This window comes from Hydractinia symbiolongicarpus, chromosome 15, assembly GCF_029227915.1.
Source record: "Hydractinia symbiolongicarpus strain clone_291-10 chromosome 15, HSymV2.1, whole genome shotgun sequence".
Classification (NCBI taxonomy): domain Eukaryota; kingdom Metazoa; phylum Cnidaria; class Hydrozoa; order Anthoathecata; family Hydractiniidae; genus Hydractinia; species Hydractinia symbiolongicarpus.
The window spans coordinates 424,443-437,561 of record NC_079889.1 but is presented as its reverse complement, the minus strand read 5'-3'; the positions used below and the strand labels follow the sequence as shown (position 1 = coordinate 437,561).

Sequence of the window (13,119 nt, the reverse complement as noted above, 5' to 3'; positions counted from 1 at the left end):
AAAATATCTCCAACATTGGATTATTTTCAAAAATATATTACAAGAGAACAATCACTGCATTGTTCAAATAACATAATTATGTTTTGATGCAACAGTTAAAAAGTCAAATGATTTCTTTCAAGTACAGCTGCAGACAAAAACGCAAGCCACATCATACAAGGTATGCTCAGATTTTATGTTATGTAGCAAAGGGGTGCCAGGTTTTTGTTATGCTTAAAAGATTACCTTAAGATGGCATGACGCAAACTCAAATTCTGTATTCAATTTGTTTTTTTCGCACATGTTTTTCTCAAATCACAAGCTAAAACTAGTCTGTTATAGTAAAACAAGTCTGTTATAATAAAAAGACAAGCTTTAAGAGCAAATTATTTTCACCTGTTTCTTCAACTTTCTTCTATAATATAGATCTTTAAACTTGCCAATTGTGAAAATTTACTTCACAAATTTTGCCACTAACAGAACTTTTTCTGCAATATTTGCAGTTCTTTCAGTTTGTCTAAATAGTTTTATTCCTATGATAAGTAATTTTTTTAATTCAAGTTATATGAAGCTATCTTTATGCACAAAAAAAACTATGTAATTTATCCCACATCTGTGAAGCAAGCTGGAAAATAAACCTGTTATTTTTTGTGAAATAATCTTTTGAGTATATTTACTGTCTCTTATTTTAAGCTAGACTATCTTTATTTATCTTTCTTCAATCTTGTGTGATCCTGTTTCTTTTGCAATTGTCTTTTAATGAATCTTGTTACTTTAATTTTTTTTAACATTTATTTTCTTCATATTTTCCAGCAAATGAGATTTTCATATCTTGCTAAAACTTATAGCCTGCTCATAAAAAAGTTGTTTTATAGAATTATATCCACATTTTCCTCTAAAAATCAACACACCATGGAAAGCAGGTGCATCTTTAAGTGTACAACATATCCAAGAAAGATGCACTGCCATATAAAAAGTGAAATTTTAAAAACATCTTATACCATCTTTTTTATGCAATGTTTACTAATGACATTACATCACAATCTTTAATTTAACCAAGGAAATAAAAAAAATCTGCTTGATTAGATCCTATCTTAACCACACTTAAATGATACAATTACTTAAGACAATAAGCAAAAAATGTCATCCATGTCATTTCATTTTGTCAGCAATTCTTACACGCCACAGAGAAAAGAAGAGAAGTAAAGTGAAGCAGTTATATAAAATGTTTGATTGTTATTGTAAGATTTACATTGAACAAGAACTTGTGTTTTTAATTTTTTTTCTTATAGTACGTTATAAGTTATTGTTTAGAATATTTTTTAAAAGAATACTATTAAACTCTGGTTATTATAAAAGAAAATATTCATACAGGCAGAAAAGTTATTCGTTTATTTGTAGTGATACTGATTTAATTTTGCTTACGTTTTCTTTTTTTAACTAAAAAGTGTTTCAGTACAGTGCTGAAGTGTATTATATATAAAAAAACAAAACAAAAAATGAATTACATTTAACAGTGTACATATGGCAGAAAAATTGTAAGTTTTAAAACATCTCGAGTCAAACAAACTGCTTGAATTTGCTGATTTGTTTTGCAGAATATAACTTAAGTATCAGCATGGAAAAATATTGGAAAAAAAAGATGAGCATACACTTGACTATTGGTAAATAGATGTGATTACTCATATCTAAGAAGATTGCATCTTATCAGAGTTATAATTAAAAATGTGTTACATAAACATAATTAACCAGACAGTTATATATTATATACATAACTGTGTCATAAAATTTAAAATTTAACGTTCTACAGGACTTTGTGAAGATAAACATAAAGTTCGGTGGTAAAAAGATTTTGGTCACATTTTTATTTTAGCTGGGTCAAATTGTTACATGTTTTCTCTCTCTCAGAGCACTAAAAATATTTAAAGTGGTTTGTATCCTACAAACAAAACTATAAATCAAGTTATCCTTACTTCTACATAGTTAACATATTTGGTAATACGAATACGAATAAAGTTTAAATTGAGCTAGAAATACTCCCAAAAAGTAAATAAAAAAATGTGCGATAACATAGAGTAGCAATTACCGTCTCTTAAATCTGATATTTTAGAAATCTGATAAATTAGAAAGGGGAAGTCATGTTAGGAGCAGGAATTTGCTGAAGTGACAGTGGCTTCTTAAGAAAAAATTAAGTAGTGTTGAAAAAGACGGTCAAGTTCGTTATTAAGATACAGTATCGTAACATTTTTAGAAATTAGCTTTTCATATATTGAACAATGTATAAAGCTTCTTTTACTTGAAAATATGTAGCTCATACCGCAATTATCGGATTAAAACAGGGTTGCTGCAGTGCAACGTATATGGGAAAGAATGAAGTCCTTTTTCGCTTTAATATTTACATATGTTTTTCGTATTCACTATACAACCCTATATTTATACAAAAAATCAAAGAAAGTTCTAAATAAATAAATTACGTAAATAAGCAAACACATAAACAAAAGAAACAACAAACTATCGCTCAATTGGAATGTTTGCGCGATTCTTCAATGATGGCAAATATTTGTTAAACGTAAGTCTTGCGAATTGTATTTCCAAAATATTCACGAAAAAGGTTATTTTTTTAAATAATTTTTGCATTAGGACAAATTAGGATATTGTTTGTGCATAACATGTAGTTGATATAAAACTGTATTTACCACATGCAGGGATGATTACATGTGGTCTGTAAGACTAAGTTTGTAGTATGCAAATATGATAATGCTGAACTGTGACTGACTGTTATATGTGTTTGCTTGCATGTCGGTAATTGCATTTTTCTAGAGATTAACAAAAAGTCAGACTTAATTATACAGAAGAGACAGTTATTTTTGTTGTTTTAATTAAAAAAGGAAAAGGCATAGCTTTGAACTGACACTATACTTATATAAATTAACTAAGACAAAAATAACATCATCTAATTTTGCCCTTAATTTCCTTTCTAAGTCAATAATGACTATGTTTCTTTGCAGTAATTGTAAATGAGCAACATGTTACAAGAGAAAAGTAATTCAAAAGACATTGCTGCTTTAAACATGGCTAATGAAAGCAGTACACCTAGTGGAAACCATACATTTAGTGAAAGCCACACACATGATGACAGCCATACACCCAGTGGTAGTCATGTTCGCAATGAATGCAACACACCTGATGAAAGCCACACATGCAGTAAAAGCCACATAAACAATAAAAGTCACATTTGCATTGAAAATCACACTTGCAGTGACAGCCACATAAACAATGAAAATCACACATGCAGTGAAAGCCACACATGCAGTGAAACTTACACATGCCGTAAAAACCACACATACAGTAGAAGCCACACATGCAGCGAAAGTCACAAACCTAGGGAAAGTCAAATACCCAGTGGAAAGAAATTTGAGGAGGATTCAAGAATTACCATTATTTCAAATGTAAACAGAACACACAACAGTTTCAGAAAGATACCTGCTGTGCAAAAAAACAACATTAACATTGGAGAAACGATTATTCCTTTCAGTATTGATTTGCATAGACAGTCGAATACTAGCAACATTGAACTTATTCTCACAGAAAGAAATGTGGGAAAAATGGTAAGTCCAAAACAATACATAGCATTGTTTATTTTGTGTTATCAAATAAAAAAAACTAAGAATTGACCTGAGAAACTAAAACGGGGTTACAACATCGAACTAGCATTTAGATTTTACCTATAAATTTACATGTGGCAACATCTGTTCTGCCCCTTTCCTTCCAGGTTAAATAACTTGTATAGCTTAACCTTAGCACACTTCATTTGACGTATTGTAAATTGTTACATTTTAACTAGATTAAAATGCTTGAGTTAACATAATTTTATTTCTCAGTCACATTGCAATTCTTTTTTTTAGCTTTCAAATTACACCAGACAAGGTAAGATTATGTTGTGGTTATGTTTGCTATGTTGAGGATGATGTTAAAAACCACATGTTTATAACAGGCATTAATTAGAGATTGCGGCCACTACTGTCCCCGATAGTTCATATTTATTCTTGCTTTAGATCAGGTTAAGTATAAGAAATAAACAGTTGCTGCAAAATTGGGGATTTTAGCTCTGTCCACTTTTAAAGTTTCTCTTTATTTCGTAACTTATAAATTGTACTCTTGAAAGTTTTGACAGCATTCCCTCCATTGTACAGCAGCTGTCATTAAAGTCCCAATTTATTGCAACCACAGCGTCATTAAAACTATATTTATCAACAAATGCGGCAACATACAAAAACTGACCACTAATGACAGGATGTTTCTGCTACCAACATAAAAAAGTATCTAAGACAAAAAGAAATTATCTAAAAATATATTTAATTAAGCCTAATTATTATTAATAATGTTAACAAACACATCGAAGTAAAAGTTGTTCTACTCTAGTCACCTAGTCTCTAGTCTAGTGTAATAATTTAATAGTGATGAAATTTAAATGTAGGATAGACCCTATTTCTGTTCTAATTAAAATACACTTCTATTCTATGATTCAAACAAATCTCTTCTGTATTTGGACACTACTCTTTTGCACTGAACACTTCTCTGCATATGAACAGAGAATTCCTTTATGCAACAAAATGGAAAAACTGGTCCACAATTTTGCACCCACTGGCAGTATTAGCCAAGATAAATAACAAAATAGCAGTCAAAGTCCTTAAAATCAAGAGAGTGTCCACCAATCAAACTGTTTATCAAATAATAAAAAAAGATAAAGGAATACCTTAAACACAACACCTCAATGTATTTTTATCTGGTCTGCACATTTAAATTATAAAGCATGCTTATAATAGTGCTTAAAGAAATTTTCTAAGAAATCTTTCTTGATGAAAAAAATGTGCTATAACTTGCTGTTTGTTATTTTTTTAGAAAAAAAAAGAAAACGACAAAGAAACTGTTTGGTATCATACACCATTTTTCTTCTTCTACACACGGTTCTATGTCTAACTGTGCTTATTTTAAGTAAGTAGTAAGTAGTGTGTGGATATTAATTCTTCTTCTTTATACAACATATAATAAGTAAATTTCTTTGGCTGCCGAACAACATGGCAATGGTTAGTGCATTTCATCATCACCCAGCAATTTCTATGGCAGATGTCAACGTACTAATTAAGCAGTCAGACAAAAAACATGTTGGAAATTTTTCAGTTTTTAAAGTTATTCTTTTGCGATTATTTGGACTTCCTACGTTAGTGGAAGTATGAATACATTAATATGTGGCTTCACAATTCTCTTCTATTGTCTTCATTATGGAGTAGTTTTACCCATCAGTACGTTATAATACCCAAAGCCTACTATAAATGAAAAAAGTATCTAGCATATATAAAAAAAATAAAAACATTCATCTAATAATTTGCTTAGATGTTTCACATGATTCTATTTGGTATAAAAGTAGCTTACACAAAATTCTGCTCACTTTTCTTTTTTTAAAAGCTCCAAACCAGAAAACTCTATTGTATTATATCCTTTCATTTATACACAAACAGGGAAAATATCCATTTGTACATAAGATGTAGATAATAGTTTACTTACAAAAAACAGCGAATTCTAATTAAAAGTGATTTCAAAAATTTCTATCTCAAAAGATAAAACTTTCTTTCCTTGAAATTCTAACGAGTTTTTCTTTAAAAAATAAATAAACTTGCTTTTAATAGATAACCTAACAATTGACGGAGTGGGATTTTGTCAAAAAATAGCTGAGGAAACTGAAGACCAAGAATGCCGGATCTCAAAAAAAGTAATACTGACTATATCTGTCACTTTAATGGCTTCTATTGACATGCTAGCAATGACTTATCACATCTGCAACATGCTTGGAAAATGTATACGAAACAGATGGATATTTGACTTTCTCTGCCTTTTCTACAGTATTTTGATATTTGTATATATTTATGGGACAATTTCAGCCGTTATAAATATCATTGAAGAGAATGTATGTGCATATGATATTTTGGTGTTCATAACATTTTTAACTTTCCTGTTGCAATTTTTTGTGACTGAGTGGGAAAGCAAGGACGAAGAAAGCTAACAAGATGTGTTGTTATTTTCGTAATTTAAAAAAACAAAAACTATTTAAAAATTAGAACACTGTTAATTTTCTAACACGTTTTACAGAATTGTAAGTATTGCTAACGACAATGGTTTAACACATCTTCCTTTATAATTTATTGTTAGCAAATTTTTGCCAACATTTTTTTTCTTTGGATACAAATTAAATCTAGAAAAGTTTTGATAATTTTAACTTGCTTATGTGTAGGAGCATACAATCTTATTCTTAAGGCTGCTTTTTTTCTTTCAAATGTAGCTAGCACAGCATTCACAAACAAAAACCAAATGGCTAACATAGTACTGGTGGAAAATAAAAATATTTAATTTAAATATATTCTTTTATTATCAATTTTTTATATTTTTATCCATTGTTTCAGTCTAATTTATAGCTACTTTTTGTTATGTTTTTTATAATAGGTTTTATGTTGTTCACCCGTCATCTTGTATCTGATTGTTATTTAAAGCCTTTGACAACAAATTAAAAAGAGCACAAAGAAATATAATAAGAGCAATAATATTTCTTTAATTATTGTGGAAAACATGGATGAGATTGAACGCAAAATATGTTTTGGCTGCATTGTTTTTTCACAGTAAGGGTCATTGGCACAATTAATTGTGCTGAAAATGCAATAAACCTTTTGCTGAAGTGCGGGAAAGTAGTCCACATATACAGTATTTGTTGGCAGCGCACTAGTTGCAAAGAAAAATATTTTTAGTAAAACTTGCTTTCACAAAAAACGTTTGGTTTTGATGGTACCCAAAAACCTTTAAATATCCTAATCAAGAAAGAACAGATATATACCTCAACAAAATCTTTAATGTTGATAAGTTTACCAGTGATATCTGTCTCTTCAACTTTAAAAGCATACATTAGACCTAAAATAACATAACAGTACCTCAACAACTGCGTTTATACAATAATTTAAATCCTGATTTATTATCATTTATTTTGCTCTGTTTAATGCTACTTAAGGGGGGTGGGGGTGGGGGGTGAAATCCGCCCCCCCCCCCCCCCTTAATAAAGTTTCATATAGGGTTGTTCAAATTGAATAAAACTTGGCATGCTTATAATACATCATAAAAGGAAAAAAATGGCAGGAATAAATTTTTGCTTGCGTCAGCACATTTTCTGTGACGTCATCAGAAGCTTCAAATTTGTTAAAAATGCCACTATCTGCTTAAAATTTAATTACTTTTATTCCAGAGCGAATTTTTAGATTCTGTTTCAAGTTTCTGAAAGCTAAATAAAAGTTATTTAACACATTTTCCGGTTTTTACGTGGATCTCATAAAAAATTGCCAAAAATTGTCTGAAAATCCGTTTTTTTCAAATTTTCGGGTAAAATCCGACAAAATCGGGAAATCAGATTAATCACGTGTCCAAATTATGCAAAATGATTCTTCCTAATAAAATAAAGTCGTGTTGCCAGTTTCAACTTCTAAGGATAATCCTAACAGAAGTTATTAAATTTTCCCCATTATAAGGATTTCATAGAGATTTTTAGGGGTAGTTTCGAGTAATGGCCAATATCAAAGCCTGTGAAAGGTATGGGTGGCCAATATCAAAGCCTGTGAAAGGTACCTAAAGATTTGGCATGCAAGTGTCTAATAGATAAATATTGAAACTCAGTAAGTTTCATAGCCATATAACATAGCAATTATTAAAAAAAACCTGCCAGGGGGGGGGGGGGGGGGGGCTGGTTGCGGAATCTGCCCCCCCCCCAGACTGAATAGGGTTAAGTGAAACTTTTTTGGAAACTAGATTTTGTTTTTGTAGTCCCTTTAATTGCTGTAAACTTTGGTTTATCAACGATGATTACATATTTTGCTGTTAATGAACGAAAGAGTCTAAGACAAGTATGGCAACAGCATTACTATTTTACATCAGCATAAGGACAGCATTTCTTTGCCCAATACACTTTACAACAACACTATTACAAAATAGCCAAAGAAAAGATGATAAGGGTAGCTGAGAAAACAGTTTTTAAACAAAATTACACACATAATTTGTGTGCCGGTAAAGAAAGAAGGTGTATCCAACCATGCATACTTGTTTTATCTTACTACAAGCTGTGTACGTTATTAGTTAGGTTGTGATTATGAGTAAATAACTAGTCATGCAATTCATAACACATGCTAAACATGGTTTTTACTTCTGTAAAAGGCAAACATATAATGAAAAAGCAATAAGAAATTGAATAGCTATGTCTAAAAAATCAACTTGGAAAAATTTTGAGCCCTAACAGCATCATTAAACACAGTTTTAGTAATATTATTTTAAAAAAAATGATAAAAATGTATCTATATAATAATACGCCAGTTCCATGTCTCTGTGACAGACAAAGTGGATGTCGTCATTTTCCCCTGATGTCGCCGAACATTTTTAATTAATACGCAAGGCATTTCTTTTGTGGTTCACGTTTTTAACTTACAAAATCCAAATAACCTAACAGCACAGTATGCATTTTCATCCATTTTGAAAGTTTTTGAAAAATCGGCTTATCTTGTAACTTAAAAGTAACCCAACCTTGGGTTTATCTTGTAAGCCCAAGGTTGGAAAGCTAAAAACATTTTGAATTAATTGAACTACAAAAGTTGCACTTATATGAAAATTTATATAAGGGACTATAGAAAATAGAGATATTCTGAAATACTCAATTTAACTAAAATTTGAAAAAAATTGTGGAAATTCTAATTTAACGAAGCGACAAAAATTTGAAAATTCAAAACTTACCACATGCTTTTATTATTAAGTTACAGTGGCTGTCTATCAGGGAAAGCCAAAAAAAATGGCCCAGTTTCTGCAAACCTTATTTTTACAGTGTTTATCACAATTTTTGGGGAAAAATAATACATTTTTTACAATAGAATAAAAAAAGAGATCCTTGAACTTCATAAAAAAGTATTAACGCCAGTCATTTTTGGCCTGTGCCACTGGTGGGGACATGAAGTGTCTGCAGGCCATAAATCTGGACCTACTTATGCTTCGGAGATAAATTTCGCATATTTGTTGAAAGTCTAATACAAATAGATCTCAGGTATAAAAAAAAAATTTGATGACGTCATGGGCATCAGAAATTACGTCACGTGTCAAAAATAAGCTATTTTCCCAAGCACTACTGACATAGTCTTGGTAGACTTATAAAAAACATGTTTTAGTTGGTTGAGGGGAGAAAAATAAAATAATGACATCTTTGACGTAAAAAATGATGGTATTTCACTGGATCAACACATTTTCTTTAAATCTGATTTGTACTAGGACCTATATCTTCTTAGCAACACCTTAGTAACCACTTGGTAAGAAACATACATGCATTTTGAAACCAATACAACATTTGCAATACTCATACATGAACGTCAACAATTTTAAATTCACAAAGCAATACCTTGTTGTCTGTCTGTAGGCATCATCATCAGAGAATCTTGAAATGATCTTAACGCACTTTGCACCTATGAGCACAAAACACAACACCTTAAACTCATTTGGGAACATTCAGCATTAAAGATACCAAGGTCCGGGTCTTTCAGTATTAAAAAATGCTGTTTAAAAGTTTACGGTATAAATCATTTTATAAAAGATTTTTTTAAAACTTTTGCTAAAAAATCTTAGTTATCCTTGACATAAATTATGCTGCTGAAAATTTAAAACACACACAGTAAAATAAAATTGTGATAAAAAAACATTGCAGCTTCTTATAATTCCCTAAAACATTAAAAGCGCACCATGAGAGGCAGAGCTTTTAAAGAACAACATACCAGAGACAAACTGATCACAGCCTTCCTGTCACCAGTCCATTTCACATACATTTCCTTTAAAGTGTCTGGTTGACTTTTTCCTTTCCACATGTTCATTTTCTTTAGCTTTTCAGCTTCAATCAAACGTTTCTTCGCTTCCGCTTTCAACCGAGAAAGTTTATTTTCATCACCTGTTTATAAATAGAACACCCATTCAACAATAAGCAACAAGCTTAAATGCAAGCATTTACTAAAATTGTCATTTTTTAGGCCATTTTTTAAAGTAGGTGTCAGGTTAGGTAAAGCAGCATAAAATCTCACTTTCTAGAATGCCTTCTTTATAAAATAACCCACGTTACAGTCAACGAAACCTTTGAAGTTAAAAAAAGATGTCAATAAAACTTTGTAGCAATAAAGTGGTCATTGACAAGTCAATTTAAACAAGTCAAAACGCACTTGTGAGCATAAACTTTAAAATTTGTTTGTTTGTAATCACAAACAGAATTATAGGCTTATCATAAAAAAAGTTTGGCAAGAAGTAAATATGGTTTTATAAACGATACGTAGATGATGTCATAAACAGGCGAATAAAGAATCAGCAAGATGAATTGCTTGATTACCTGAATGTTTATCATCCAAAGATATTGTTCACTATTGAAGTTAACCCTGAAAGATTCTTGGACACCAAATTAGTAAACAAGTGTCAGAAAAACATCCAAATATCTTACACATTGGTCATCACAAATTCCAAAATGATACAAAAGGAATGCTATCGATGATGATCTCAATCGTGCAAATCGTATCTCGAATGACTTTGAAATGGAGAAGAATGTAAGAAGGAAAAAAATTCGAAATGTAAATTTCCCTTCCAGGTTTGTGGAAAACGTCATTAATCAATTTCAAGATTTACTAACTATAAACACCGATGATGAAGAGTTATAATTCCACCAAACCTCTTTGACTTACCAAAACCATTCATCCTTTTAGAAGTTCCACTTTGTGAAGAAAATGAAGTTTCCAAATCATTCATTTCAAAGTTTCACAAGTTTACAAATAAAAAGTTTGAAATTGCAATAAAATGGAATACAAAAAAGATACGATAACTGTTTTCACTAAAAGATTGAAATCAATACCCTTCTTGCGTTATTTATGAACATATACCGCTTGAACACATCTTACATTGGCAAAACAAGATGAAATACCTAGGTTCGCTGGAATGAGCATAATAATCCAACCAAGAATTCCGAACCAGCTAACCATATTTACCATAATCCTGATCATCAGGTTAATTGGAAAATATTGATAAAAGCACCCCTGAGAACGAGGTTAGAAGATTTATTTATTGTTTTGAAATGTCTAAAATTAAATGAACAACTTGAATCTAAAAAACTTCTGCTTTTTAGAAATGGAGTGACGTGACAGAAATGTATACGTCTACGTTATCACAAAATGTTTATCAGCTGATATACATGCATGATAACAAAATGTGATGTATGTAGTAAATGACAATTGCCTTCTTGATGGTAGTTATATTTTATTGTATATAAGTAAAAAACTCATACCGTAAAAATACGTTCACAATAAAAGTTATTACATCTATGTAGGCACTGAGGATGGTTTTTACCGAAAGGTTGTGCTATTTTAATCTTGTTTTTTATACTTTACTTTTTACCACAAGTAAATATGAGTCATATTTAATGGAGTAAATTGGTGTATTTTATTTTTGCTTAACAATGCACTTATTGAGGTAGTACTAATCCAAATAAACGTAATCTTGTTTCATAAGATCAAGTTGTCTTCTAGAGAGGGACTTGCTATGTTGAGTCATGTTCCAGAAGGAAAAATGTATTTGGGAAGAATAAAACTTTAAAGACTGTAACCATAACCAGGTAATATCTGAAGCCTGGGGCAAACAATTTAAACATGCTGACTGTAGAGAAGCATAATACTTTGCAGCTGTCACCTGGGAGCACTACAGGGTATTTGTCATTCATCCTTGCTATAATTTTGTTATCATAGGAATACATAATACAACAATCAATAAAAAAATGGTATTTGCAAATACGAAATACCTGTATTTTTAAAAATAAGAAATTCGTATTTTTGAAAATACAATATACGCAATTATATTGTTTTAAAATAGAAGTGGTCGGTTTTCCTAGAGAGCATCACATCTTCTTCGTAGATGGATTCAAAGTATATACAGCTTTTTAATTCACAAATTGCGAATTGAGACCTGCTAATTTCAACCCTGACGTCATCTATCACGTTATACAACATATACATTGTATAATAAGCTGCATCAGTTAACATGTTTGAACAGTTTGTACAACTTTCCCTTCCGTTTACAACCGACATTGACAGGTTCTAATTTTTCTAAGCTTTTTGGCTCTTGCAGGCGATGCAAAAAACTGACACATTTACCAAATAAAGGGCTATTTTTTACAAATGTAATTTAAGGGTTATAGCTACAAAATTTATTTCTCACTATTGTTTTGACTTTGGAATGATGTCAACATCTCTTCCAAACACATAAACAAATGCAATAGCAGAAAGAGAATAACTTGCCATAATCAAATGCTTTTTCCTTTAAATTATCCAGCATCTTTCTAATACTTTTAGCATATGGCGATGATTCTGCAAAATTACTATATTTGGGATTGTTTCGCATCAAAAACTGCGCCAAGAAGTTTATTGGATTGAAGTCCTCAGTAAGAGTTTGATCATCAACCATGTCTCGTTTTAATACTTCAATTAATAATTTCTCAACACCCATTATCAAAGTTGGGATTAGTTTCTCTAAGAGATAAGCTCTAGCTTCTAACGTTACCTAAAAATTAAACAAAAAATCAAGGATTAAAATATTGCCAGGGCATTCCAGTGCATTAAAAGGCTGGGTAAAATTAGAAACACATAAATAATAAGTTCATGAAGCAATTTGAATAACATAATAGACAAAGCATTACATACAAGTTCTTTAAGATTTTTGTTTTATGATAATTATTAATTTAATGTGAATTTTCCCTTGCGAAATAAATGTATTGGATGAGATTAGAAAATTGCGATTTATAGGATCTTATTGGTTTCAACTTTTCTTGTTGTGAAAGAAAGAATAAATTATAAAAAACGAATAATTATTAGATAGCCAATCAAATTAAAGTATTTTTGTTCCGTTCCGTTTAAAACAGTTTTGTTTTTAAGTGGGAAATCAATCTAATAAGGAAAGATAATTTCATGGTTTTTAGATTTTACTTAAATGCGCAAATATTTTGCATCTCTTGTGCTTTTCTTTAATTTAATTAACATCATTTCTTAAAGTTCAATG

General features: G+C 30.6%; 3 protein-coding genes across 3 annotated transcripts in view; 2 read left to right on the top strand and 1 right to left on the bottom strand.

The window, feature by feature from the left end:
• Window positions 1–6,575, top strand: part of LOC130628758 (leucine-rich repeat and coiled-coil domain-containing protein PF3D7_0703800-like) — a 36,931-nt gene extending 30,356 nt beyond the window's left edge. Inside the window, exons 3-6 of the mRNA XM_057441762.1 lie at window positions 2,988–3,587; window positions 3,885–3,906; window positions 4,882–4,974; window positions 5,667–6,575. Of these exons, the coding sequence (XP_057297745.1) occupies window positions 2,997–3,587; window positions 3,885–3,906; window positions 4,882–4,974; window positions 5,667–6,040 (1,080 nt within the window). The 5' untranslated portion in view covers window positions 2,988–2,996 and the 3' untranslated portion in view covers window positions 6,041–6,575. The remainder of the gene's footprint in view (window positions 1–2,987; window positions 3,588–3,884; window positions 3,907–4,881; window positions 4,975–5,666) is intronic.
• The window catches only part of LOC130628755 (TBC1 domain family member 9B-like), an 85,363-nt gene that overhangs the window by 382 nt on the left and 71,862 nt on the right, over window positions 1–13,119 (top strand). The window lies entirely within an intron of this gene.
• LOC130628756 (EF-hand calcium-binding domain-containing protein 5-like) overlaps window positions 1–13,119 on the bottom strand; it is a 32,630-nt gene that overhangs the window by 18,437 nt on the left and 1,074 nt on the right. The window contains exons 2-5 of the mRNA XM_057441759.1: window positions 12,363–12,624; window positions 9,816–9,985; window positions 9,446–9,509; window positions 6,863–6,936 (exon numbers count right to left, since the gene is read on the bottom strand). Coding sequence (XP_057297742.1) covers window positions 6,863–6,936; window positions 9,446–9,509; window positions 9,816–9,985; window positions 12,363–12,624 — 570 coding nt within the window. The remainder of the gene's footprint in view (window positions 1–6,862; window positions 6,937–9,445; window positions 9,510–9,815; window positions 9,986–12,362; window positions 12,625–13,119) is intronic.